Source organism: Cervus elaphus, chromosome 22 (assembly GCF_910594005.1).
Source record: "Cervus elaphus chromosome 22, mCerEla1.1, whole genome shotgun sequence".
Taxonomy (NCBI): domain Eukaryota; kingdom Metazoa; phylum Chordata; class Mammalia; order Artiodactyla; family Cervidae; genus Cervus; species Cervus elaphus.
In genome coordinates this window covers 10,433,346-10,455,789 of record NC_057836.1, presented here as the reverse complement: position 1 = coordinate 10,455,789, position 22,444 = coordinate 10,433,346, and the positions used below count along the sequence as shown (strand labels likewise).

The window sequence follows — 22,444 nt, the reverse complement described above, 5'->3', positions numbered from 1 at the left end:
GAGGTGCTTTTTTCCTTCTTTTTCTTTTTTAATTTTATGGATGTACCACATGGCATGAGGGATCTTAGTTCCCTGACCAGGAATCAAACCCTTGCCTCCTGCAGTGAAAGCAAGGAGTCTTAACCACTGTACTGCCAGGGAAGTCCTGAAGAGGTGCTTAAAATGTGTCAGGCATTATGCTAGATTTGGGGAAACAGTGCTAAATAGAACAGACAGAGTTTCTAGTTCATGAGGTTTGGTGTCAAGCAAGAGAAATGGAGGCAAAGTAATCAGGCAAATAGTTGATGACGGTTGCGTGAGGGTAAATGGTAGGGCACTGGGGAATGGTACTCCAAGTAAATGATATTTTAGCTGCCTGGTGAGGACTATGAGGGCATGGCCAGGGAAGCTGGGGGAAGGGGAGGGAAACAGTATGTGCAAAGGCCCTGAGGCAGAAAGTAGGAGGCACACTTGAGAAGGGAGAGAAGCCAAGGATAGAGAATGGGGTGGGGAAGTAGGTCTCACCAGCCTTGTGGGGACATTAGACGTTTCCCTGAGAGGCATGGGGAACCACTAAGGATTTTAAACATCGGAGTGATGTGATCAGATTTGCATTTTCAAAAGTCACTCTGACTGCAGGACAGTGAATGGACAGCAGAGAGTGTGAGTGAACCAGGTGACCAAAGCAGAAAAGGTGCAATTACTCATATCAGAGATGACAGGATGTAGGCAAATGGACATATTTCAAAACTAACTGAATAGGAGAATGGAAAGGATTTGGTCACTGAGTAAGGTGAGGGGCCAGAACATGACTGACTGCTAAGTTATTTCCTGAGGCAGGGTTCCTGGGATAAGAGGTTTGTTTGGAGTTGTTTGGGGTGGTGAGTGCGAGGTGCCTGGGGGACACAGTGAGGATGAGGGGGGTTTACTTACTATAACAAGCTCAGGAGCCAGACTCAGTGGAAGATAGAGGCTTTCAAGTCATCAGGATCTAGCACTGATGAAAGCCCTGCTCACAGATGAACAGGTTCAAACATGTGGAGTCACAAAATCTGTGTGTTAAAAAAGCACCCCCCGGCATGGATGGAGCTGTGCATTTCCCAGCTGGATCCTTAATTACACTGCAGAGCAAACTCATCCCTGAGGGGCCTGATAAATGTATCACTTGGGGTTAGAGCCAGTTCTGACGTCTTCACCTATGTTAGAAAATGCAGGGACTCCCCTGAAAGTCTAGTGGTTAAGACACCGAGCTTCCAAGGCAGGAGGCATGGGGTCTGAGCCCTGGTGGGAAACTAAAGATCCCATATGCCATGGGGCATGGCCAAAAATAGATACATTAAAATAAAATAGAGATTTTTTTTTTAAAAAGGAAATGCAGAAATGGCCCCTGGTGCCAGAGCATCCCTTTCCCAGAAGCTTACTTCAGCTCCCCTAGGCTCCTAGGCTCTGGATGCATCTCTGCTCTGCTTCAGCTGAGTCTCCCAGGTTGAGAGGTGTGGGAGGTCTTATCCCTGGAAATCACACAGTCTTGACCAGGTTATGGCCAGGTTCTGGATGGAGGGGTGAGGGGCTAAGTGGGAGGGTCTTACTGTATGTCAGACTCCACACATTCCTTTTCAATGCATCTATTCTTGTGTATTTAACATATCATTGATTTAACACTAGTAAAATTCCATTGAATGTTTTTACATTGTTTATGATATTTAATATGTACAGACCAGGCAGTGTTATAAGCCTTTTTTTTTTTTTTTGTTATAAGCCTTTTACACAGATTAACTGATTTAATTCTCATAACACCCCTAGGAGGTGGGTCCATTAATTACCTCCACTTTATAGATGAGCAAACCAGGCTCAGAGAGGAAAGTCACTAGGCCGAGGTCACTCAGCTGGGAAGTGGAGGCGCCGGAATTGGGCCTGCTGGCTGTCTGAGGCCAGAGCCCGTGATGACCCGCCAGACAGGAAATCAGAGCTGGGGACTAGCTGCTGGGCCTACTCGTGCTGGTGAAGGGTAGTGATGGGGCTGGAGGTAAAAGGGAGCAGGCATCATGACAAACTGGGGGTCCTGGTGACCCCAGGTGGGCTGGGACCCCTTGAAGGTTCCTTGAGAGCCGCTCCCTCTTCATTAACGTGGCAAGGTCCCCAGGGCAGCCAAGGCGCCAGGCTGGGCTGCAGTTCTGACACCTCCCGCCACCGGGTGCTGATGAGAATCTGGCTCCGGGGCAGGGGGTAAAACTGAAGCCAGCTGGACGTTCTCTGGCTCAGCTTGGCTCGGCAGACACTCCAGCCCACTCCTTGGCACTGCCCAGGTCCCCGAGGGGTGGCCACCCTGGAACCCGGAGACTCTGTGCCCACCCTGGGGCTGCGGCCAGGCTGTGGCCTCCGCCCTGGTTCTGGGCTCCAGGGTCCCCAGGGAGCCCGTGCCCAGGCCCCCCGCCCGGCCCGATCTCAGGTGAGCCTCGAGGATCAGGTTCCTGCGGTTTCATGTCCTGCATTGTTCTTGGCTGGGCCCCGGCTTATGAAACAGTAATGAGGGGCCCCTGCTCCCGCAGCCGGGCCCTCTAAGGTTTCCGCTGCCTCGGCCGCCGCTGCCACGGCCCAGAGTCGGGGCCTGGGAGGGCGGCAGCGCGGGGGCCTGAGCCGGAGCCCCCCGGGGACGAAGGTGCTGACAGCCGACAGCCGCCACTCCTGGAGCCCGCTGCCCAGGTAACCTGAGAGGAGGCGGGGTGCAGAGTGCCGCGGCCGCTGTCCCCCCTACCGAGGGAGGGCCCTGCCACCCCAGGAGATGGGGAAAAATGAGGGGGGGGGCCGTCCCAGAGGTGAGCAGCCGTTCCCCCCGGGTGAGCCCAGCACCTGCCTTCGCAGGTGTGGCCCTGCTCAAGGCTGGAGGCAGCGAGGAGCTGGCAGTCGGCTCAGGGGCCCCGCCCCCACTCCTGGGACCTTGACCTTCCAGCCCTGGAGCCCCAGACTCTCCTTTTGGAGGGCGTATCTTTCTTTTTCTCCAAGGTCTCCTTTCTATCTCTTCCTCCCTTAGACATTTTCCTACATTCTCCCTGCCAACTTGATCCTCCCCCTCCCCCGAAGTCCTCATCCATGTCTCTTGGTGACAGAAGACCCTTTGGGATCCTTTTGTGCGCTTCACATCCTCAGGCATACACTCACACATGTGTACCAACACACACAGGCTTGCTTGTGTACACAAATTGAGTGGGTATGTTGATGCATGTATTTATAAACACATATAAACAAACGTATATGCACTCTGCAAACAGACGCACCAACGTACCCACCGGCCACGCACACATACATGCACATGCGAATCCTTGCACACACCGCAGGAATTTACACGAACACATACCTATACACGTGTGCGCATGCACACACCCTGTACCTCTGCCAGTCCCCAGCTTGGGTCCCCAGGGGCGCTTCCAGTCTGATGGACAGCTCTCCTTGAGAAGCGGAGATCCCCGAGGAGCTGTCTGGAGACTTCCACACCGCCTGGTGGGGGGAGGGGCTGCTCAGGAGGAGGGGAGCCCCCACGTGGGCCGTGAGCTGCCTCCTCTCCAACTCCGTCTTAGGAGCCTGGAAGGCCTGCGAGCGCTGAGGTGCCCTACTGCGACCTGCCCCGCTGCCGGCCTGCCCTTGAGGACCCGCTCAGCACCCTGACCTCCAGCTGCCAGTCTGTGGTGGGTCCGGGCCGTGGGCCAGAGCCTGAGAGGTGGGTAGGACCCTGGGGCCTGAGGAGGGTTTCCTGGGGTAGGATGCCCTCACCCATCCCACCCCACGCCCCTTCCTGATGGCAGCCTCTGCCTGTGATGGCTGCTGGTGTGGGTCACATGGTCTGTCCACTTGGCCTGGGCACAGGAGCAGTGGGCATGTTCCATGGGCCCTTACTTGGGGGATGGAGCAGCCGTGTACCCACCCTGCATGGGCATGGCCCAGGGTCTGCTCACATTTCCTGGTTCCCTTTGCTTTAAAAGATTAAACAGTCTCGCACCCAGGGGCACTTGTTATCACGCACCTACCTGACCATTCACTGCTCCGGGCCTTCTCCACTCTGGGGCCTCAGTTGGACTGAAGTCCCTCTTTGGGGCCATGGTACCTTGGAGGGCATGGCTGAGAGTCTAGAAACCTGAGGTCTAGCTTTAGTTCCCTCCCCGATGGGCTGTGGGAACTTAAAAGCAAGTTTTGGCCTCTTTTTATACCTCAGTTTCCCTGTTTTTGTTTTTTTTTTAAAGAGTTATTGAATCACATCAGCATTGTTTTGGGACTGTGTGTTCCTCTTGGGTAGGCATTATTTAAAAACAAAACAGCTCTGAATTCAAACGTTTCAGAAAGTCTGGGATAAACAAATTTGAATATCTTTTTTTTGCAGGGCTTAGAGATTTTAGTTTGCTAGCATGCGTTGTGCTTTTGGGTGGGGAAGGTAGGAGAAATATGTAATATATCTCAAACTTAGTTGATCACAGGCCTCTTTTAAGGGTCGTCACCCTTTTCTATCCCACAGGCTGATCTGTGGGTCACTCACTGGGGATAAAGCCAGCTCTAACCTACTGGCTTCTTTAAAGCAAGGCTTTCTTTACAGCCCCCTCCCTGGCATCCTGACTGGTGGCCCTGTCACTGCCCCTGGTGCCCTGCTACCTCTCAAAACCCCCCATTAGCCCAGCACTAATCTGCCTTCTTAGTCTTACCGAGCTTGGGGTTCTCTCTTCTGCTCCAGGGACATGGTTGGGGCTGGGGCCACAGCCCTGAGTCACAGTGCTTTTCTGCCTTTTCCTAGCTCTGTGACCTTGTCCGGTCCCTTGACTTCTGTGAGCCTCAGTTTCTTCATCTGTAAAATGGGAATCATTGCACTCACTTAAAAGGGAGACTTTTGGAGCTAAACGAGATAGGCCCTGTGAAGGGCGGAGCACAGATAGCTGTTGGTGTTAGCTCCCTCCTCTGCCCAAACATGGGCTGTGTGTGTACCTGAGTGGTGGTGGGGTGTTACTCCTTAATTCCTATTACTTTGAGGGAAAAAGTCATGAGTCTGTCTCCTCTCCCAGGGGCCCACCAGCAGGGCTTCTGGCAGAGGGCTTCACAGCTGCCTCCAGGAGCCGGGAACCTGAGGCAGCTCCCTACCTGGAGGGCCTGGCCTCCTCCCCGTGTGGCAGCTTCAACGAGAGCCCTGACTCTGGCCCCAGCGCCAGCCCTGACTGCGAAGCCCCTGATGATACCAGCGACTCATCATTGGTGGTGAGATGGGGGCGGGAGGCCAGGGCAAGAGCAGGTGTCAGCCCCGGGCCAGCCCTGGCATCCCGCCCAAACCTCCAGACAGGGCTGAGCGTCTCACACCTGGGAAGGGAGCCCAGGTCCTCTGCAGACTTAGCCAGCATATTGGGCTGCCCATGGAGGGGCGGGGACTCTGCAGGGCCAGTCCAGGGGGGCTGAAGGTCTGGCTATGACAAGATGGAAGCAGGCATTTCTGCTCCCGGTGAATCACCAAAGGGCTCTGGCTGCCAAAATTTCTCAGTTCACAGAGGCTGGGATGTTGGGTGTGGTGCCCAGAGCAAGAGTGAGACTGGTCCAAGGCTCTGCCCTGGTCACACACTGCTCAGCCCCATAACCAGCCCTGGCATAGATCTCCGAGGATCAGAGGAAAGGGAGCAGGCTGGGGGGCCTGGCAAGGGCGGGGGGTCGGGGTGAGATTTAGTCTGGCAAAGAGGAGACTCAGAGGAACTTCCTGGGACATTCAACCCTCAAAGGTCTGTCCTGGGCCACAAGAGGCAAACTATCCATGAGAACCTAAGGGAAAGTGATAAGATTCAGAATAAAACATCCCAGCCCGTGGGCAGTGTCTTGGGAAGTCTTACCACCCCACTCTGAGGTAGAGACTTGCATGGCCCTGACTTGGGGCAGGAAATCTGGGTCTCAGAGAAGAGAATCATATTACTTGAGGCCATACATCTGAGAAGCAGTGGGGCTAGATTTTGAACACACCTACTTCTCTGGGGACTCTGGAATGTCTCTGGGGTGGGGCCCCTATACCAAGGCCCTCCTATCACATGGAGTCCAACTGCCCTGGGTACGAGTCTCCTCCCATATAAACCATTTCCCAGCTGTGTGACTTTGGGCAAAGTCTTAGCGCCAGTGGACGTACCTGCTGCACAGGGTCGGTTGAAGATCCCAGCGCAGTCCTGATTATGCAGCAGGTGCTCTTTCAGTGTCAGTTTCTTTCCCTTCCATCTACCCATCTCACGCAGGGAGTGCTGGCCCTGGGCTCTCTCTTTTTGCTCTCCAAACAGACTTTCTCCTCCCCTTCTCTGGCAGGACTGGGACACTGTTGAGAGACGGGAGGAGGCCCCCAGTGGGGACAACTTCACCGTGATGATCCCACGGAAGTCGCAGGAGGTGCCAAGGGCTGACAGTGCCCGCAAGGCTCCTCCTCTCCTCACCCAGTCCCCTGTGGGAGGGGGAGACACTACAGGCCAGAAAAAGGAGGGTAAGTACCTTCTGCCAGGCCAGCTTGGTCCCTGTGACCACAGGTGTGGTGATGTCCTGGGAACTGGGAGCCAGATGGCCAGGTTTCTGGTCACATGGGCCCCTGGTTACATCTTATTTTGACAGCTTGGATGAATAACAGTAACAGTTCCCATATACTTATGGAGCAGACATAATGTGCCCTGCAACTTGCTTTAAATACATCATCTCACAACTGGTGAGTCAGGATCTTCAGGTTGCAAGTGACAGAAACTGACTGAGTGAAAGTCTAGGGGAATGACTTCAGGTTTGGCTGGATCCAGGTGTTCAGACAGCATCAGAAATCTGGTCTCTGCTCTGCTTACTTTTTTGGCTTCATTCTCAGCCAGATCCTTCCCTGATGATGACATGCTGAGCAGCAGCAGTGGCAGGCTGTAGCCTACCTAATTTTCAACTCCCACAGTAAAAGGGTACAATCTTCCCTATAGATGTAACTGCGGTCCCAGGAAGGGTTCTCCCTGGGACCCAGCATGGTTCTTGTGCCCAAACTGGTGACCAGGGATGGGATCAGCCCCCTGTGCAAACCTCTGAGAGTCTGGGAGAGGAGATGGCCCAGGGGAAATTAAGGTGATGTTTCCAGAGAAAAACAAAAGATGCTGGTCAGGCCAAGTCCACTGATGCTTGTGACACTGGTCAGCATCTTGCTGGTATGTGAACCCAGGATGCTGGGCCCTCCATCACTACTGCACTGTGTTGCCTCTGGGCCTGTGTCTTCAGCATCCTTCAGAGGATTTGGAGATGTGAGATGGGGCATCCATGTCCTAACCCCACGGGGCAGTCTGGGCTTCCCATGGCCTCTGTAGCATTCAGACATCAAACACATGAGCACTAACTGTGTGTAAGACCTTATGCTAGACACCTTAGGTGTTCAGGGGGAGATAGACATGGTCCCTGTCCCAGAAAGTGCATCATTCAGTAATGCAAACAGACAGGAGATGACGAACAGAAACCTAGGACACAGGAAGAGCAGAAACAGCTGCGGGGACGGAGGCAGGGCAGAAAGAGCTTCATTCCAGCCCGGGAAGGACTCAGAGGAATGCCTTCTGAACACGGTGCTCTAGTTGAGGAAACTGCTGAGTACAGGCTAGGAGTGTGATGAGGAAGTATCCTGGTATGTACAGCTTCAGCAAAGAGTGGGGTGTATAGTTGGGCCAAACCATGAGGGGCCTCGAGTCGAGCCAAGGGGTTTGGACTTTCTTCTTCTCTCTCTCTCTTTTTTAAAGTGTCTCTATGTCCTTCTTTATTTTTTCTTTCTTTTTTATTTATCTGACTGTGTCGGGTCTTAGTTGCAGCACCTGGGTGCTTCGTCGTGTTGTCATGCAGGATCTTTCATTGTGGTGCATGGACTCTCTAGTTGTGGCAAGCAGCTTCAGGAGTTGCAGCATGCAAGCTTAGTTACTCCAAAGCATGTGGGGTATCAGTTGCCTGAGCAGGGATCGATCCCACATCTCCTGCATTGCAAGGCAGATTCTTAACCATTGGATCACCAGAAAAATCCCTGGACTTTCTCCTTTAAGTAGTAGGGAGCCACGGAAGGTTTTTGAGAAGGGGAGTGATGTCATTGGTTCTGAGGCTTAAAAGAGTTTCACTAGGGCAAGGATGCAAAGGATGCAGGGTGAGGCTGCTGGATGAGAAACCAGTTAAAGAGACTATCGCAGCCACCATAGTAATAACTGGTTCAGGCACAAATCACTGGCTGATGCTAAATTCCTGCATGGAGGGTTGTCAGGGAACAGGATATTCACATGGCATCAAAGTGTCACCCCTTAGATTACACATTGATTACAGAGGGAAAAGGCGCCCTTAGGATGAGGAGATCTGGCAGACACAGCTTAACCAAGTGGTCGGTCAGCATCCTAGCATGGGGCAAACTGGCTGGGTGCCCCCGCGTGGTGCACAGGGGAGGACACAGCATCTTTTCCCAATTTGTCTGCTTAAACAAAAATCCATCACCTGTCTCTAATCCCAACAGAACATCAGACAAACCCAAACTGAGGGATATTCTGCAAAGTAACTGACAGGACTCTTCATGAAAGTCCAAAAAGGACTGGGGAGCTGTTCTTGAATAAAAGAGGCTACAGAGTCAGGGAAGCAAAATGCCTGGATCCAGAATAGGAAAATAAAGAGCTAGGAGAGACATTATTGGGATAGCGGGGCAGTTTGAATGTGGACTGTGTGTATTGTATCCATGCTTTACTTCCTGAGTGTGATAACAGAAGCAGATCGTCCTCACTCTTAGGAGGTACACGTGGAGGGGTTCCTTGGTGGCTCAGACAGTAAAGAATCTGCCTGCAATGCAGGAGACCCAGGTTCGATCCCTGGGTTGGGAAGATTCCCTGGAGAAGGGAATGGCTACCCACTCCAGTATTCTTGCCTGGAGAATTCCATGGACAGAGGAGCGTGGTAGGCTAAAGTCCATGAGGTCGCAAAGAGTTGGATGTGACTGAGTGACTAACACTTTTCATGGACGGCTTAGGGGTGAATTGTCATGAGGTCTGTTTTTAAAAATTATTTACTTATTTGGCTATGTGGGTCTTGCAGCACAGAGGATCTTCAGTCTTCACTGCAGCACGCAGGATCCTTCAGTTACAGCATATGGGACCTAGTTCCCTGATCAGGGATCGAACCCGGTCCCCTGCACTGGGAGCTCAGAGTCTTAGCCACTGGACCACCACAGAAGTCCCTCCTTACGTTTTATGTCCAATCAGCAGCAGTTCTGGTCAGCACCTCCAAAACACACCCAAAAATATGTCTCCTTTTTGCCGTCTCTGCCACGGCTCCCTGATCAAACTAGGGGTTATTGCCGGAGCCTCCTTCAGTCTCCGGTTTTGCCAGGCCCCTTCAGTCCATTCTCCCTCCAGCAGCTGAGCCATCTTTTAAAAACATTCATCAGATCTTGTTAGCACCCCACCCCCACTGCCCTGCCCTCTCAGCCCCTGGGGAGAGGGCGTTGTGGGAAGAAGTGCCTCCCCAGTGTGAACGGCCTGATCGTGGTGGGATTTTGTACTAGACATCTGCTTTCTTGCTCTTAAACACAGGGTAGTGGGGTGGGGGGGAACCCTCACTATGTGACCGGCTTGATCAAAGGCAGTCACCTCTGCCACCCGGTGGCACGCTCCCAAATTGCAGCAGGAGGCCACCACCTGGGAGGAATCAGCCAGGTGCGAGATGCTGGGAACACTTTGACATACCCCTAGGGCTCCTCCCAGTTTGCAAACACTGGATGGAGCAGGCTGTGCTGAGCCTGGCTGGCTGAGGGACAGAACACAGATGCCCTGAGCATCTGCAAAGTCTGCCCCGTGTGCTCATAAAGGGGCTGCAGGAGTGAAGTCAGATCCTGGTTGGGCCAGGCTCAAAGGATGCGCTGATCAGGGGAAAGGGAAGGAAATGGGGCTGGGGTGCTGAACCAGCTGTGAGCCTCTGGGAGTGGCGGGAAATGCTATCTCAGCCAGCACCCAGGCTCCCGGGGCGGGAAGACTCCAGGACGAGGCAGAGCTCAGAGCTGGAAGGTGGTGGTGCAACATTACTGCTCACTTATGGTGTGCTAGGCACAAGAGACACAGCTGTGAGTGAGAAGGCGAGGCCCCTGCCCACAGGGACCTCAGAGGCCAGCGGGGGCGGGCAGAGCCTTGCTGGCCATGGGAAATGCCTGGGTTTTTTTATTCCAAGTGCAGTTGGGAGCACCAAAAGTGGTTTGTGTGCTTGTTTTTAAATCTTTTAGAATAGTTGCAAAGATCGTATAGAGAGTTTCAATTATACCCTTCACTCGGGTTCTTCCAATGTTGACATCTTACATAATTATAGCCCAATTATCAAAATTAAGAAATTAACACTGGTAACAATACTGTTAACTAAACTACAGACTGTCTTTGTAGTTTTTAATGTTTATGTGTTTGACTGTTCTGGGTCTTAGTTGCCGCATGCGGAATCTTCTAGTTGAGGCTTGTGAACGCTTAGCTACAGCACGTGGGATTTAGTTCCCTGACCAAGGATCGAACCTGGGCCCTCTGCATTGAGAGTGTGGAGTCTTAGCCACTGGACCGCCAGGGAATTCCCACTACAGACTTTCTTTAAATTCACCTTTTCCCCCACAAATCTCTCTTTTCTGTTGCAGGACCCAATCCAGAATCCCACATTGCATTTAATCATCATGTCTTGTGAACTTTCTCCCATCTGAGATAGCTCTCAGTTTCCTTGTAAGCTGGGGTGGTCTAGCTAGGTTTGCTTTTCAAAAGGATCTCCCTGGGTAGATGATGACCTTGTGCCCGGAGTGTACATGTTGGAGGGCTATTGTAACCATCCAGGTGAGACAGGAGGGCGGCTGAGAGCGGGGAGGTGGGAAGAGGTAGATGAGAGGAGCTGGCAGATTTGGAGTGTCATGGGACATCAGTTCATCAGGCAACAACAGGCAAAAAAATTTTCTCCTTGGGGGCAGTGCTATGCCTGCTTCCGGGATCCTAGTTACCCAACCAAGGGTGGAACCCGGGCCCTGGCAGTGAAAATGCCGAGTCCCAACCACAGGGCCACCAGGGAATTCCCAATGATGAAAACTTTAAGTGCTGCTCTGTGCGTGGTTCCAGTCCCCTGAAGGGTACTAGAGACTCAGGGTTCAGTGATACCAGCTCAGAGAGCTTGGAGGAGGCGGAAGTTTCAAAGTAGGAGAAGAGGGATTCCTTTTTTGTTTTTTGGCCAAGCCATGCGGCTTGTGGGATCTCGGTTCCCCCACCAGAGACTGAACCCTGGGCCAAGGCAGTAAATCCCAGCCACTGGGCCACCAGGGAACTTCCCAGAAAAGAGGGACTCTGAAGCATGGCCTTTAATGAAGGCAGTCATGGCCCCGTCAAGATAGACCACAATAGCCTTTACTTCTCTTCTGAAGCACCAACCCAGGGACGTACGTGCACGGGGCTGGTGGCTACCACATGCTTGGGACCAAGGGACTGAGAAGGGCGGAGCGTGACACCACCATCATGCTGCCCCTTCGTGGGGATGGGGGTCGTGAGGGTATCCCTCACTGAATAGGGAAGTTACGCGAATCCCTTAGATCAAGGCTTCTTCAACTGTGGCGTGCGTGCAGATGGCCTGGGAATCTTATTAAAACGTGGATTCTAATGCAGTGTGCCCAGTGGGGGTGTGGGTGTGCTGAGAGCCTGCATTTCTAACAACCCCCCCAGGTGAGGCCATTGCTGCCGGTTCATAAAAGGAAATTTCTAGAGCTATCACACAGGAGTCTCACTGGAAGGGAGGGAGGGAGTTCTGGGAATCCAATTGCAGGAAGTAGAACAGAAATGGAAAGTTGCAGGTAGCTGCTATGAGATCCAGCTCTTCCTCTCTGGGCTCACAGAGGCGGTTTTCAAAACTGCTGTTGAAGAGTGCTTCTTTTCTGAAGGTCACTATGTGACCTTTGACTCTACCACCCACTCCACTTTGACCGAGTCTGCCTGGTTTTCAATTTCAAACTCCTGACTTCAGCCTGAGGGAGTACCTAAGCCCTCCTGCAGTCTGCTTGCTCCTAGGGACAGAGGTGTGTGAGGACCTCCAAGGAGATGGTATGGGGTCTGCCCCAGTCATCCGTCCCAGGGGACCAGGAAAGGTAGGCTGTGGGAGCCGCCTGCACCTCTCCACTTGCCTTGAAGCTGCCTCCTCTCTCTAGGCTCCGGAGGTGGGAACCGAAGCGCCGGACAGCACTGGGCCAAGCTCCGGGGAGAAAGCGGGTACTTCTCCTTGGAGCGGTCCGGGTCCGTGCCGACCCCGGCCTCCCCCGCGACACCACAGAGCGGTCCTCAAAGTGCCACCTCCCAGGCTTCCTCTGTCCATCGCTCTGCCCCAAGAAACGCTGTCCAGGCTGCTTCCCCACGACGCGGGACCTCCCGAGCCTCCTCTCCCCCCCGAATCACCCAACGGGACAATGCTGGAACCTCATCTACTCAACAGGATGCCCCCAAGACCTCTTCCACACAGCGGAACACCCCCAGAGCAACTTCTCCTTCAAGAGTTGCCCCACGAGACAGCCCCAGAACCTCGTCCACCCAACAGGATGCCCCAAAGACCTCTTCCACACAGCGGGACACCCCCAGAGCAACCTCCCCCTCTAGAGCTGCCCCACGAGACAACCTCAGAACCTCGTCCGCCCAACAGGATGCCTCCAAGACTTCTTCCACACAGCGGGACACCCCCAGAGCAACCTCTCCTTCAAGAGTTGTCCCACGAGACAGCCCCAGAACCTCATCCACCCAACAGGATGCCCCCAAGACCTCTTCCACACAGCGGGACGCCCCCAGAACAACCTCCCCCTCAAGAGCTGCCCCACGAGACAACCTCAGAACCTCGTCCGCCCAACAGGATGCCTCCAAGACCTCTTCCACACAGCGGAACATCCCCAGAGCAACCTCCCCCTCAAGAGCTGCCCCACGAGACAAACTCAGAACCTCGTCTGCCCAACAGGACGCCTCCAAGACTTCTTCCACACAGCGGGACACCCCCAGAGCAACCTCTCCTTCAAGAGTTGTCCCACGAGATAGCCCCAGAACCTCATCCACCCAACGAAATAATCCTCGGGTTTCCTCTCCCCCCAGAGCCCCCCAACAAGACACCTCCAGAGCCTCTTACACCCAAGAGGACAACCCTCAAGCTCCTGTTCCGACTTGTACTCCCCAGCGGGGTAACCCCAGACCTTGTGTTCCACAGAACGCACCTAGAAGCTCTTCTGCCCAAAGGGACAACCCTAAAACCTCTTGTACCCAACGGGACAATCCCAAATCCTCTTCCTCACGGCGGGAAAACCCCGGAAGCACCTGTCAGGGCTGCACCCAACAAGACAATCCCAGAGCATCCTCTCCCCATCGCTCCTCTCAGTGGAACAATCCCTGGAACACCTCTCCCCACCGTACTAACAAAGACATCCCATGGGCCTCCTTTCCCCTCCGGCCAACGCAGAGCGATGGCCCCCGAACCTCCTCCCCATCTCGCTCCAAGCAAAGTGAGGTTCCCTGGGCATCCATTGCCCTCCGGCCAACCCAGAGCGACCGGCCTCGGACCTCATCTCCTGCTAGACCAGCTCAGCGGGACTCACACCAGTCCTCTGGACCCACCCAGCACAACTCACCATTCCGGGCCACTGCCACCTCCCATAACCCAGGCCACCATGGTGCCTCCAGGACATCCTCGCCTCTGCACCCCACTCCCCATGGTGCACCCCAGACCTTTTCTGAGCCCCCCCAGCCTCCGTGTGCTGTATGCATTGGGCACCGGGACGCCCCTAGGGCCTCCTCGCCTCCTCGTTATTTACAGCATGACCCTTTCCCCTTCTTCCCAGACCTCCATGCATCTGAGAGTGAATCGCCCCACCATGATCCCCCCTATATGCCCCCAGCTGTATGCATTGGACACCGGGATGCCCCCCGGGCTTCCTCACCTCCCCGCCACACCCAGTTTGACCCCTTCCCCTTCCTCCCGGACACATTGGATGCTGAGAACCAGTCCCCCCAGCATGACCCTCCTCAGTTCCCCCCACCTGTGTGCATCGGGTACCGCGATGCACCCCGGGCCTCCTCCCCGCCCCGCCACGCCCCCGAGCCCTCCCTCTTGTTCCCGGATCTCCCCAGAGCCAGCACAGAGAGCCTGGTCCCCTCCATGGACTCTTTGCATGAGCCTCCTGCCATCCCCACACCAGTATGCATTGGGCACCGCGATGCACCCTCCTTCTCGTCCCCTCCACGCCAGCCCCCCGAGCCCTCCCTCTTCTTCCAGGACCCCCCTGGGACGAGTATGGAGAGCCTGGCCCCCTCCACTGACTCTCTGCGTGGCTCCCCAGTGCTGCCCCCTCAGGTGTGCATCGGGCACCGGGATGCCCCTCGCGCCTCCTCCCCACCCCGCCACCCGCCCAGTGACCTAGCACTCCTGGCACCCTCACCTCCTCCGGGCAGCTCGGAGGGCTCCTGGGGCTCGGCACCCCCAGGGGAGATCAGGCACAACTTGGAGAGGGAGGAGTACACCGTGCTGGCCGATCTGCCCCCCGCCAGGAGGCTGGCGCAGAGGGAGCCCGGGCCCCAGGGCAGCAACAGGGGCCGTACCCGCAGCCCTGGCCGCGCAGAGGTGGAGCGCCTCTTCGGGCAAGAGCGCAGGTGAGCCCAGGGCGGGGGCCAGGTGGGCTGGGGAGGAGGCTTGGCAACAGGTCAGGTGGAAAGTCCACAGGCCTAGGTTCCAGATGAGGAAAGGGTTTAGACCCTCCACCTGCCGCTTACTGGCTGTGTGACCTTGGGCAAGTCACTCTACCTCTCTGTTTCCACATGTTAAGAGTTGTTTTTGACAATTAAATGATAATGCGCATAGTCTAGTAGTTAAGAGCAAAGACGAAGGTCAGGCAGGCTGGGTTCAAATCCTGGGTCAAAGCCATTCCCCAACCTATGTGATGCGGCAAAGTGATTTAACCTACTTGAGCCTCAGTTTCCTCATCTGTAAAATTGGGACTTTAATACATTAATTTAAATGAGGTTAAACTCTTCGTTGGAGAGTCACAGGTTTATTTATTTATTTTTCCTACCTTATGTGAAGGGAGAAGAAAAGAGTCCATGTTTTTTTTTTCTCCCTTGGCAAACAAAACTCATGGGTCCCACACATTTCAGAAAACAGAGATGTCAATTTAAAAGTATGGCCAGGGGACTTCCCTGGTGGTCCAGTGGCCAAGACTCTGTGCTCCCAATGCAGGGGGCCTGGGTTCGATCCCTGGTCAGGGAACTAGATTCCACATGCTGCAACTGAGTTCACATGCCACAACCAAGACTTGGCACAGCCACATAAATAAATAAAAATAAATTTATTGAAAAAAAATATAGCCAGAGCCATATATCTTAATTAAGAGAACCCACAGGATGGCAGACTTTTTGGAAATTCAATGTACCTTTTCTGGGACACGGTGACAGCACCTGAAGTCCAAGCATCACACGAATCTCCTTGGTCATCAGCTCCATTCACCTGGGTGTTTAAGACCCAGCAGAGCATCTGCTTTTCCACAACCTCAGGGAGGAGAAACATTTCCTCCAGATCCGGCTGAGATTTTCATCAGCAGTTCCAGCCTCATAGTCTTTAAGGGTCAAGGCTGGAATTAATTAGTTAGGGACCCAACCCCAGTTAGGGTCAAGAGAACCAAAAACATGTAGGTCTGAAAGTCTCAAAACTTTTGGTGTAGAAGTCAATAGATTACAGCGTATTTACCGAGACCAAGTTGTACAACCGTCAGCACAACCTAATTTTAGAACATTTCTATCACTGTAAGGAGCCGGTAATGTTTTGCAGCCACAATTCCTCTCTTTGTTGTCCCTTAGACACCATTTTCTCTTAGATTTGAATCTGCATGAAAAATCTAATCTCTTCTTCTTCAGATTTCCTTTACCAAAAAGTTTTATCCATTTACTACCCAGGTGACAACCTTTGTGGGCTCCAGCATCAGTGTAAAATACACTTTTTGTTAGTTTTTTTTTTTTCTAGAGAAGTTTTAAGGGTCACAACACAATTGAGTGGAAAGAGCAGAGATTTCCTGTGTAGACCCTGTTCCCACAGGTGCAGAGCTGCCTCTGCTATCTGCATCCCCCGCCAGGGTGGTCCACTTGTTACATCCATAGGCTTACACTGACACATTATCTCCCAGAGTCCATAGTCCACAGCAGGGTTTACTCTGGCGATGCACATTCTGAGTTCAGACAAATGTTTAATAATATGTGTCTACCAGCAGCGTATCACAGAGTAGTCTCACTGCCCTGCAAACCCCCTTTGTCTTTGACCTTTTAATATGACTCTTTAAAAAAAAAAAGATTATTTACTTATTTTTAATCATTTGGCCATGCCTTATGGCATATGGGATCTTAGTTCCCCCACCAGGGATCAAACCCAGTCCCCTGCATTGGAAGGGTAGAGTCTTAACCACTGGACCACCAGGGAAGTTCCATAACTCTTTCTGGTCTAATATCAGTTAGCATACGTTTGACTTTATCTGGTAACTCAGCAGGGTCTTTAAACCAAAATTGAATTTTCTTCTTTTTTTTTCCTACTGTGATAACTTTTAGAGAGATAAAAGATTTGTTGCAGAAGTCTGGACTATGTTTATAGTTTGATTAACCATTTAATTGTTTTTACACAGATTCTTCATTTTGTTTTGCTCCCTTTGAAGTAGATTATCTTTTTTAAAAGCTTTATTGAGGTGTGATTGATATATAAAAGTCGTATATATAACATATATGTTTTGCTAAAGTAGATTATTTACCTTTTAACCAAGGTTTTACAACTCTACTAAGTAATTAACATCTTCCCTCTTGTATGGTATTTTTTCCAAGTAGGAAACCATTTGTCCTCTGAAGATAAAATTTGAAAACCTATTTAAGTATCTGTAAGGGACAGGCTGAAATTCATGAACGGGTGGCTATAAAGCAATACATTTCTTTTCTCCCATTTATTCGTTCCACATATTTATCCAGCATCTACTCTAAGCATCATTCTCACTGAGCCTGGAAATTTTTCCTTAAAGGGCTATCACATTAAAGCATTAGGAATTTTGGCTTGACATCTTCATTTTCTACCCTCTTAATGCCTTTGGAATCTTTTTTTTTTTAAATTGAAGTATAGTTGCTTTACAATATGGAATCTCTTGTCTTAGAATCATAAGGATTTCCTAGTCTCTTAAATTCAAAACAGAGCCTTCACAGAATTTGCTAGACTTGTTGTCCTTTAATATACTCTGCAAGTGGAAGAGCCCATCCAAGCTTTCAAAGGAAACGCATTTCCTCTGTTGCCCTTGGTGCGGCCACACCAACCCTGAGGAACAGGTGGCCCAGGGAGACACTGTTGCTTCTGCATCAGAAAGGCTGGGTCTCGGCCAAAGGCTCAGAATCTTCTTGACCCTTCACTCCTCTCTCCATCCCACATGGGGGGAACGTCTCGGAAGGAATACTCACTTAACACGCTGAAGTTTATGTGGAAAATGCCCTCACTCAGGAGAGAACACACATTTGCCTCGCCAGCCGCACAGGATCTTTTCTGCCATTCTCCCCACCTAGTCAGCGTTGGGGTTTTTACTTCACAGAGGCTCCTGGTGCTAAGAGAAACTCATTCTACGGTTCAGACCTCACAGAGCAAGGAACCTCTCTCACTTCAAATTGGATTAAAAAAATCAAACCTGATTAGGCAGCCTTCAAGCTCAGAAACACTCCAGAGTAGGGAACTTCAGTTCCCTGTGAGTCACATGCTAAGAAGTGCTACAACAGCAAATTAGTTTATGGATCTGATTCTAATGACATTGACAAAAGCCATAACGCAAGAACAAAGCCCAAGCCCATAATTCTTTTATTCTCCAAAGCTCTATAGAGTTTCAGCCTAGTCTCCAAACTAGAGGCAGACTTCAGAGCACAGGTCCTTGCTCAGACCTGAGCAGAGATTCCTCTTCCTGTTTTGATGGCTTGGTCAAGGTCAGCACCTGTCATCTTTCCCAGGCTCCTCCTGGTGTGGTTTAGCCACTAGAGACACTGTTTCATTTGTCAGTTTAAATGAAGTCTGACTCTCAAACCCTCTTGCAATAAATATCCTAAATGTCCGGTGGAGTGGTTAGGTCTTATATATGGGAGGGGAGAGATGTGCCCAGATTCTGTTCAGTGTTCCTACACTTCAACAGAGATGTCACGTTAAATATTAATAGCCATGGCTACCAACTATTAAGCCAGACAACTAGCTGAAACTAGGGACTTAGGGGTGTTATCTTTGTTGGGTGTGGCGACAATGCCTAAAGTCTGGGTGTCTTAGAAATGACATTTGCATGAATGGTTTTATGTTGGCCTTTCTGGAGTTGTGGAGAAGAGGGGATATTTCATTCTTCTGATCTTGCTAAGAGCACTTTTACTGACAGCTAGGATGGCTGCAAACCTGTTAGTAGTAGGGGTAAACAGGTGGGCCTCAGAAGTCCAAAATTTACCATATGGGCAGGAAGAGGGCAAAAAGAATGGGACATGGCTGCATATGACATTATGCATCTCTGATTACCACCGCATGGCTTGCAGCAGATGAGGTGAGATAGCACAAGTGCCTGGAACCCAGGAGATGCTCCATAAGTGTTTGCCATAAGCTCATGTGTGCACAGTGCCTGTACACAGTAGGTGCTGAATAAATCTTCATTCCCACAAGGACCAGCTGAGACTGTCTGTGGGTGAGCTGTGGGCCACTCATGGGGTTGTGGCCAGAAAGGAAGCACTCAGCGAGACAGGAAGTGGTCAAGGCCAGGGTGGAGCCCCCTACTTTTGCTCACCCCTTTTCTCACTTCATCTTCACAACAGCCCCATGAGGCAGGTAGAATAGGGCGGTGTCAACTACTATCCCCATTTTGCAGAAGGGGAAACTGAGGCCCTGAGAGGCTTCTCCCTCACTCCGGGCCCTTCGTCTAGCTTGCAGTGGGTCCCTGAATCTGCCACTGGGGGGGGGAACAGAGGAGCTGGGGGACCGGGAATGGGACAGACCCAAGGGCCCTCAGAGGGGCGGCTGCATTTGCTCATAGGAAGTCCGAGGCACCGGGGGCCTTCCAGGCCCGGGACGAGGGGCGGTCGCAGCGGCCCAGCCAAGGTCAGAGCCAACTTCTCCGAAGACAGTCCAGCCCTGCCCTCAGCAGGGAGGTGAGCACGGCCAGCCTGCTGGGGGGCCCCTCTACCCCCAAGGGGTGGGCCATTGCTTCTCCCCCTCCCCCAGATGCTGGGTGGGGGTTCTGGGAGGGAGGTTCTTTATGAAAGGGTCAAAGTCCCAATCATGGGTGTCCGGCTCCTCTCTCTCCCAAAGAGTCGGCAAAAATGAGGCAGACCCCAGTTCATCCATCTTGAAGATGGCTGTTCCACACTGCCCTCTTCCTTCATTAGGCATCTACCAAGTTGGGAAGTTTTCAGGGAAACCTCCCATGGGTCAGTTCAGCTCTACAGGCTATCTCTTTCAGGGTGGGGATTTGTGTGTTTAAAGTAGCTCTTAGACGGCAAGGCCCACCCAGGGGATGGGGTGTTGGTGGTGGAGATTCTGGCCCCTGAGAGCCCAGGTTGGAATCAGTATCTTGGGCAGGGGGGTTGCGGGGGAAATTGGAAAGTGAGCAGCTCTTTGTGGAACTGAGGAAGGTGGGTGAGAGGGAAGGGCTGACACCCCCAGGAAGGGAATTCAGGGGTCCTGGGTACTCTCTGACCTGCTTTAATCCAGACTGCTCTGAGGAGAGAGTTGCCTGCTGCAACTCCCCTGAGGCCCGGCTAGGACCCCCAGCTGCCTGTCCTCCTAGACAGACCCCACCCAGCCAGGGGCCTGGAGCCTCACCCACCCCCTCACCTCATCCTCAGGTAACCAAGCCCCCCACGAAGCAGGCGGAACCAGCCCGACGTAGCTGCACAGAAGCCCCTCATCCCAGGAGCCCGGAGAGGCGGTCTGAGGGGGACCGGTGGCTCCAGGGGTCCTCGCCGCCCCCGAGAACGTCAGCCAGAACTCCTGAGAGGGAACAGCGGACACAGAGACCTCTGGAACGTGGCCAGGCGGGCCCAAGACAGCCCCTGGGAGGGTGGCGGAGTCAGGAGGAGCCACCAGGATCCCGGACCCCGCACAGACGCCTGGAGAGAGGCTGGTGCAGCCAGGAGGAGGGCCCAGGCCTGGGAGGCTGGCAAGGACCTGGGGAGTCCAGCCGGGGAGCTGCCAGAGCCCCAGAGGGAATGTGGAGGGGCCCTCCCAGGGAGTCTGAGGAGAGCTGGAGCCTGCTGGGTGGCCTCTCTGGCCACAGGTGGCAGTCAGAGACCTTGGAGGAGCCCCGGCACAGGTCAGCTCAGAGGGGCTGGGGCAGCCTTCAGGAGCTGTCCAGTCCTCGCCAGCCTGTGAGCCCCCCAGAGAACTCCAGGGCAGGCCCAAGGGAGTTCTCGAAATCCCAGAGGCCTGAGACATCACCAGACGTGGGCAGGGGCGCTGAGGGAGCCTGCCCACACTTGCACGGCCCCGAGAGGCGACCTGAGCTTGACTGGAGGGACCTGGTGAGCCTTCTCGGGGTACCCAGGGAGGGGACATGGACCCGCTCGGAGCAGGTCACCTGCTCACCTCCCGTGAGCTCCCCGACACTCACCTCCCGTCTTCCGAGACTGGACTGGGAGGGCCTCCTGGAGCTACTGCAGGCCCAGTTGCTCCAAAAGGACCCAGCAAGACACTGGGTTGGCCCTGGCCAGGCTTTCCCAGGCACCAAGGGTACCCTGGAGCTGGAGCAAGACCGACAAAGCCAGCCTGAAGGAGGGGCAGGGGCTGCCCTAGTCAATGGATACGACCCCGGGCAGTGGCCCCAGAGCTCCGCCCAGCCGTCCAGCCCCGCCAGCATCTCCACCCAGTGGCCAAAGACCAAAGTGTCAAGCGGACCAGAATCCTCAGCTACGACTGGTCTGGAGGAGGGCCATTTGGGGAGCAGGAGCCCTGCAGAGGGCCCCAGCTCGCCACAGCGGGAGGTAAGTCAGTCTCATTTCCAAGGGACAGCTGGAAAGTCAGCCCCACCCGACACAAGTCTCCCAAAAGGCCACCCCTCAGCTCTTGCATACCGTTTCCCTCCTGACCAAAACCTGTCCCTACCACCAAACTGCAATGATAATACCCAGCCCTTTCTTTGAGCATTTACTACATGCTAAATCTTGATCTGAATGTTTTATGGTATTTTCCTCATTTATTCTCCACGACAATCTGATGAGAAAGGCAATATTTACAGATAGGGAGTCTGAGACACAGAGGTTAAGCCACTCACCCAAGATCACACAGCTAGTAAGGGCTAGGGTAGGGGTGGCCCTCTGGTCTGCTCTGTGCAGATCACCCTGAGGCCTCCCACGAGATGCACTGACCAGGGCCTTCTCCCCTTCTGGCCCTATAATACTTGGTTTGTGTTGCTTTCTGGTGGCCTCTACCTGGCCCTGTCTGGGACTGCAGCCAATGTGGTCACGTCCCCTCCCCATGGCAGTATTCCAAGTTCCTTAAAGTCCAGGACGGCTTCACTTACCCCTCTCTGGCCCCTGCAGCGCCTCTCAGGCACAGGGAAGGAGTTGTATAAATGCTTATTGGTCTGAGCTCACTGCTGAGACAGCTGCTTCAATGGGGGCCTGTATGGAAAGCAGGTCCAGTGCGTGGCACATAGTAGGTGCCCACAAAGTCCCTGCCTTATCTCTTTGGCCCAGGGCCAGAGTCACAGAGGCAGTGCTGCCCAGAGTGTTTATCTGAAGATGGGAAGGGTCCTAGAGACCAGAACCCTGCAACCTGGTCTCAGCTCACCAGGGACGCAGCATATTTTGACACCCAGCTTCTCTTGGTCCTGGTCTTCGGCAGTGTGGGACCAACTGCTCCCCCGACAGGCAGCACTGGGGCAATGTGGAGGTTCCTGCTCTTTCATCCAAATGCTCCTCATCTCCATGATGTGCAGCCCCACGCTGCCTCCCCCATGGATGACAGGGGAGGGTTCACGGTGCGCCAGTCCCTGGGCTGGGGGCTTTACACACTTTGCCATATGTGCCTCAGCTAGATACAGTGCCCAGATGCATTCAGCCTTTGCCGTGGGTCACACATATATGTGCTTAGTTGCTCAGTCGTGTCCGACTCTTTATGACTCCATGGACTGTAGCCTGCCAGGCTCCTCTGTCCATGTGGATTCTCCAGGCAAGAATACTGGAGTGGGTTGCCATGCCCTCCTCCAGGGGATCTTCCCAACTGAGGGATTAAACCCAGGTCTCCCGCAGTGCAGGCAGATTCTTTATCGTCTGAGCCACCAGGGAAGCTCATGTATAAGTCAAGAGAAATGAGACCCAAGTATTGACTCCAAAGCCTGAGGTTGGTTGGTTGTTTTTTTATAGTTGTTTTACAGTGTTGTGTTAATTTCTACTGTACAACAAAGTGACATAGTTATACTCTTTTTAAAAAACAAACAACTCACTTGAAAATA

The 22,444-nt window shown here is 53.1% G+C and overlaps 1 protein-coding gene and 1 non-coding gene across 2 annotated transcripts in view; both read left to right on the top strand.

Annotated features, from left to right (window-relative positions):
- LOC122680291 (TRIO and F-actin binding protein) overlaps positions 1-22,444 on the top strand; it is a 59,150-nt gene that overhangs the window by 3,409 nt on the left and 33,297 nt on the right. The window contains 6 exon segments of the mRNA XM_043881492.1: positions 3,555-3,694; positions 5,022-5,211; positions 6,286-6,457; positions 12,149-14,618; positions 19,028-19,142; positions 19,839-20,972. Coding sequence (XP_043737427.1) covers positions 3,555-3,694; positions 5,022-5,211; positions 6,286-6,457; positions 12,149-14,618; positions 19,028-19,142; positions 19,839-20,972 — 4,221 coding nt within the window.
- On the top strand, positions 15,159-15,231 carry TRNAG-CCC. Its single transcript has one exon. It is a non-coding gene; the product is annotated as a tRNA-Gly (tRNA).